General features: G+C 38.1%; 1 protein-coding gene across 1 annotated transcript; it reads right to left on the minus strand.

The window, feature by feature from the left end:
* Positions 1 to 1,375: 1,375 nt before the first annotated feature.
* Positions 1,376 to 4,012, minus strand: dazap2 (DAZ associated protein 2). Its single transcript, XM_069660411.1, has 4 exons — positions 3,882 to 4,012; positions 2,480 to 2,598; positions 2,140 to 2,388; positions 1,376 to 1,599 (listed from the first exon to the last, which is right to left on the minus strand). Exons 1-4 carry the CDS (start codon positions 3,892 to 3,894, stop codon positions 1,471 to 1,473), a joined length of 510 nt encoding a protein of 169 aa, XP_069516512.1. The 5' UTR covers positions 3,895 to 4,012; the 3' UTR covers positions 1,376 to 1,470.
* Positions 4,013 to 5,993: the final 1,981 nt, after the last annotated feature.

Raw genomic sequence — 5,993 nt, forward strand, 5'->3', positions numbered from 1 at the left:
AACAACCTAAAGATGCAGTTAACCCACATAAAGTGACATCAACACATTAACAAGTGCAGTCGTGTGAGACTGACGGTTTGGGTACCGACAGTCTCAAAACTACTTATTTGATATGTTTGCTTTTAAATTGTGACGTTTTTAAATTTCAAGTCACAACCAAACGTAAGTGCATCGCAGACCAAATCTTTGGTACAACCAGCTCATTGGTTATACTAACAACTTGAAACTACACTACTGTAGATCGCTTAAATGTGGAAAGTAACGAAGGAATGAAAGAAACATCGAAATATTTAATAACATATTCTCAAGCTTTGAAAAAATGTAACTAAAACTATCACAAGTTCCCTCTTTTTTAAGTCGGTTTGATGAAACCAAATGATCCTGTGTGAAAAGACGAGGAGAAACAATGGAAGGTAGTTTTGTACAGTAACACATTTAGTGTATAAACTCTGGGTATCCGACTGTGAAAGAGAAACAGGAAATGAAAAAAAGCTAAAATGTTACACCAACCACCCCTTCCCGTTCAACTTACTATTTGGATTTACTTTAAATTTCTTTCCTTTAAGTTTACTGAAGTTAATTTGCTTTAAATTAGGGCTATCCCCAGTGCTCTTTGGCACTTGACTATGTTCATCTACAAGTTGCCCAACAAGGTACAGTAAACCACTTTGGATATTGCATGAAATCTTTTCTTGAATTATTTGCTTTAATTTACTTAATTTACAAGTGATTTAAATGTAACGATCCGTCAGGTCAGACAGATCACTGTGCAAGTAATTTGCTGTGGTCTTTTGGATACTGTGCAAAGGACAAGACAGTTCTAGCTAAACGCATCCAAGATGCTAATTCTTTTTTTTTGTATAGTTGAGATGTAATTTCTCATACTTGTATTTACATGGAACTATTACACATCTATTAATTTTACTACACTAAAAGTTTCCAAAAAAAGACAAGTGGAGATTTTTTTTTTTTCTGCGCTTTCACTGCAACTTTGTAACTGCATTTCACTTTCACCATAAAGCAGCTAAACTATAGTATGCGGGTCTGATATTTGAACATTTCATTTACGTAGCTTTACAGGTTAACAAGAACATCTCAATGGAATTTGTGATCCGGTCGATTAAACGAGACCGGGTCTCTGGACAAATACAGATGCCTGGAAGAGGTCAAATCTGGAATGACCAAAGAGGTTAGACCCAATGAAGAAATTTGGAATGAATTCTACGACATTTAATAATTTGCACTTATCCTCTCCAGGCAGTGGCATTCATCGTTTGATCTCTAGGTCAGAAGTGGAGTACTGTACCTTTCACAAGGGCGCTAAAATATTACATTCCGTTAGGTGAAATCAGTATTGTGGCATGGCCAAGCAGCCTGAAGAGGGAGGCGTATGGGAGGGGGGGAGGAACGGGGGCGTCATTTGGGACAGGGACACGGTTGAGGCATGAGGGAGGAGTCGAAGACTTGCTGTTACCAGATGGTATAACCTCCACTGGATCCACCCAGGAAGAAGTTGTTCTTGCGCTGTGTCATTACAACATTTGCATTCTGCATGGCAGCCAGCTGAGCTGCATTGGGGGGATGTCCAGGAGGAGGGGGCTAGAGAAAGAGACAAACAATCAGAAATTCAATCAACAACAATGTACTGTACATAATAAATAAAACACAATGACAATAGCAAGTAGCCATAATAACGGGCAAGCTCATAGGTCCTGTGGTTATGTCGGGGGGATATGCATAACCAAGATTGATTAACACCTTGAGTGCAACATTTATTAATCATTTCCATGGATAGATAAACTCTAAAATGTCATTAAGAATGGCTGCAGAAACACTTCCTGTCTTTGTTGGGCCTGATACTGGTACATATGTGACAATCTGGAACTCAAACAAAGCTCAAAAATTGTTATGTTTCAGAAATTTTACAAAACAATATTTTCAATAGGCCTAGAGATGTGTTACCGGGAGAATATTTGTCTTATAAATATGGATTAGTTGTTGAGTAGCAGACAAGGGGTAGGACTTCATGTGTATACTCCATCCATGTGTACTGTTTGTAAACAGTACATGTTCAAATAACTAAAACATCTACTTTGATTTCATGGGAAGTTTAAATCTCTGAACCAGGTGGATACTCACTGGGATGGAAACACTGCTGCCTGCTGTGAAGCGAGCGCCAGTATCAAAGCCGCCCTCCACCATCACTGTTGAACCAGGGGGGTACATGGCTCCCATGGGGTAGTAAGCCATGGGGACATTCTGGCCCACTGGCCCAACAGGCATATGTGGCTGCATGGGCATGAACACCTGAGCACCAGGGTAGTGAGAGGACATCTGAGGCAACTGACCAGGCACCTGAGGTGGAAGCACATATCTGGGCTGGTATATCTGCACACACAGAGATGAGAAGAGACAGGTTTAAAACTGTTCACTATGTGTATTAATTGTTTGAATACATGACTTGTAAATGTAATATTACCTCAGAATACGCAGGTGGTGTGTCTGTGTAAGGAGGTGCCTGAGGAGACATTTGCATAGCAGGAGGGTATACAGGTGCAGTGCTCTGCTGAGGGTACACAGCCTGCTGTGGATAGGAACCTGCAAAACAACATTTTACGTTTGAGTATTTACACTGACTGACACAGAAAACCCCAGGTTGAGTGAGTGACAGGGTTTTTGTGGCAAACTGTCGTGGTTTGTTGTCAGCAGTAAACACTAACAATTTAAGAGGTCAAGTATTTCACAGTACAAATACAACAATAAAATGTGACAAAGAACAAGACAGAAATTTGGGCAGCATTATAAAATAATTTAATACGGAATTGGACAGAAGAGAAGTTTAGAAAATGCAGCGCTGCTTGTGTGGTCAAAGATTTCAGGGTGATGGGGAAAGCCTTGTAGTTAATGTACACTTATTTTTATCTTCAACTTCAAGTTAAAGATGTACCTTTCAACGATAAAAATAAACTTGAAATGACTGCTTTATCTGGACCAGGTTTTAAATTCTGAAAAATAATCCAAAACACATCATCAAAGACCCTAAACAATTAACCAATTATTTAATAATCAATTGACAATAAATTCTTTTTTTAATTAATTAATAATTTAAGTAATTTTAAAGCAAAATGGCAAAAGTTACTTCGTTTCAGCCTCCCATATTTGCATATTTTCTGGTTTTCTTAGTGTTCCTGTCGGACAAAACAACACTTATATACATCGCCTCGGGCCGTGGGACCTTGTGATGAGCTATTTGTGCTATTTGTTGACATTCGCTAGAGAAAGTAATTACTCCAAAAATATAATTGGTATATTAATCGAGAATGGAAATAATCGTTAGTTGCAGTCCTACATCTTACGTGTATGGCTGCATCAACACCTAGCAGCAACAAAAGATCTGAGTATCTCCAAATAATGTGCATATGGCAGCGTAAAGACATAGAGTATGATGATATTTACTAGCTTTTACATACACTACGTGCGCCAGGTGACAATAAAAATGGACTAATGGTGAAATTATCGAGATAGATATAGATTCCGATGCTTGTAAACGAAAACAGTAAAACCACGCCAGCTTTGCCTTTAAAATGTGTCAGTTCCGAGTGATGCTAGCGAACTATAAATATGTGACCTGGCCAGTAATGGTCGGTGATATAAGGTGACAGTGAATTTAGGCGTTCAAAATGAACGGTTACAGTATTTAAACATAACCTAAATGCCAGGGCTCAACGTGTATGCTACACAGACAAAGTCCGTTTATTGTCATGTACGTAGCTGAAGTCCGCTTCAGATGGCCATAACGACAGCTCTTCATCTCATGTTATAACGTCAGCGTCGTGTAGCTAACAGCTGACTTATTACCTAAAAATGTTCTGGAGAAATACCTTTGTTGTTCATTGTTCTGGATGATCTGGAGACAGAGGAATTTCAGATTAAACGGAGCTCTGCGTATCTTGTCACGGCCTTATAACAGGTTACGGCTTCACAATCATTCACTTCCTTGTTTTTCAGCTTCTTGTTGTTGTGGAAGTGGTGACGTCAGTCGTTCTCTATCTGTGGTTCGACGCAATCTGTGTTTTACCTGCGAGCGCCCCCTACAGCTGAACAACGGAAAGGACGTTCAAGAGTGAATGAAGGTGAACTGTTTAGTCCTTAAAAAGAAAAATAATTTGATTTGACTTTGAGATCAATTATATGGAATACGAAATAACAGTTAAATATACATGGGACGACACAAAGATGCTTATATTATCAGAGTACAAGCTGAAATTTAAAGGTCCTGTGAGCAGTTTTTCGCTGGTTATGAAACAGACTGAAATTAATTCTGATTACTCTATATGACCTACAAAATCAAACCAGACCATCAGCGACAAGATTGATGCTTTCTATGTAGTCATTTTTAATGCCTGAAACTGCTGGCGATGGGTCAGACGAAGCAATTAATTGCATGCTGCCTTTGTTAACATTTTCCAGGGCAAAAATGTAAAGTGAGTGATACATATGACTATTAAAGAAAGTAGGATGACCTTTTTTGTTAAAGACCACCACTCAAGCATGTACAGGACAAAATCCGTAAAGAGATAAGAGGTACGGCTTTGTCCACAGGGGGCGCAAGAATCAACACAAACCGAAAGTTCCACACAGCTTTAAAAAGAATAATAATTTGATTTGGCTTTGAGCTAAATCATATTTAAGATGAATAACAGTTGAATATGCATAGAACGACACAAAGATGTGTTTACTATCAGAGTGCAAGCTGAATTAAAAAAAAGAAATATGACTTGCTCGTTAGCTAGCTAGCTAGCTGGCTTGAGCAACAGACATGGAGGCAGGCAGGCAAAATAACAATTTTGTTTCAAAGTACTTCATTAAACCCAATGGAAAACTGCAGGGTTATGGCAGCCAGGAGAAACATGGATAATAAAAAACAACACAATGGGAAGTACCCATAGGAATAAAAAAAACCAAGAATAGTTAAATAACAAAAAAATAAATAAAAAATGATAACTTACAATACTAATACTAACTAAACAATAATATACTGTAAGTGTAAATTGTTTGTATTGAATTGATATACTGGAAATGCAATAATTTTTTCTGTTTTTTTTTTGACTAAAATTTTCAGTTTACAAATATTTATAATACTTTGGTCATCTTTTACAAAAGTAGCTGAAAGACATATCTTACATATACACAATTATCAGTATAATAATTTTCTTCCATATTTTGTTCAAAGTTCTGGATAGGAAATATTTTACCACCCTGTCAGACAGAACACAGACGCTGTAACACAACTTCTCAGTCAAATTGTTGGTTAAGGATAGAGCAAAGACGATAGGACTCTTTTATTTTTCTTTGAATAAACACAAACATAAAAAGCAGGCCACTTCCTTCTTCCTCTTCGTACTCATATACTGTATATATACAGTAGTTCTGCAGACATATCCGGAGCATTTTGTTTTGGGGAATACCCCCGGATTATTTTCGAAAATATTGTACTTATTCGACGAGCTAAACCGCTCATTTGTCCTTCAGAAGTACCATCAGCGAGCAAAGAGCAGTATTCGCTAATTGTTCATGTAGCCGCACAGTGTTTTGTCCAGTATTTCACCATGTCAGTGCTTCTCTCTGCTCTGCCTTTATGTGTGGTACGTCCCCTTTAAGAGCACCATGGCACCTCTCAAGTCGAGGCAGACATTTTTCAATGCAAGATTTTTTCTTGCATAAATTATGTTCATGACGTAGTGCCAAAGGCCAATTTTATGGCAAATTTGTCCGACTTTACAGCTCAAACAGGATTTTGTGAGTCACCTCAAGGATTTTTGATTGTCTGAACTGTTGCAGAAAGGGCATCGTCATTAAATATTAAGAGAGAGGAGATCCTAACATTGCAACCCTCCTTATCAATGCAAATACCTCTTTTGTGTGCAGTCACAGCGCCTGTCTGGGAGCTGAGATGAATTTTTAATTATGTGTGACTGAAACAAACTGTGACA

The sequence above is a fragment of the Semicossyphus pulcher genome, unplaced genomic scaffold, assembly GCF_022749685.1.
Source record: "Semicossyphus pulcher isolate SPU_LCO1_2020_fin unplaced genomic scaffold, fSemPul1.0.p SCAF_13, whole genome shotgun sequence".
Taxonomy (NCBI): Eukaryota; Metazoa; Chordata; class Actinopteri; order Labriformes; family Labridae; genus Semicossyphus; species Semicossyphus pulcher.

What these genes read in the sequence shown, in the direction of transcription:
- dazap2 (XM_069660411.1), bottom strand. An exon ending in CACCACCTGCGTATTCTGAG is followed by an intron (nt 2,389 to 2,479) that starts GTAATATTACAT and finishes CTGTGTGTGCAG; the next exon opens with ATATACCAGCCCAGATATGT. An exon ending in GCAGCAGTGTTTCCATCCCA is followed by an intron (nt 1,600 to 2,139) that starts GTGAGTATCCAC and finishes CTCTTTCTCTAG; the next exon opens with CCCCCTCCTCCTGGACATCC.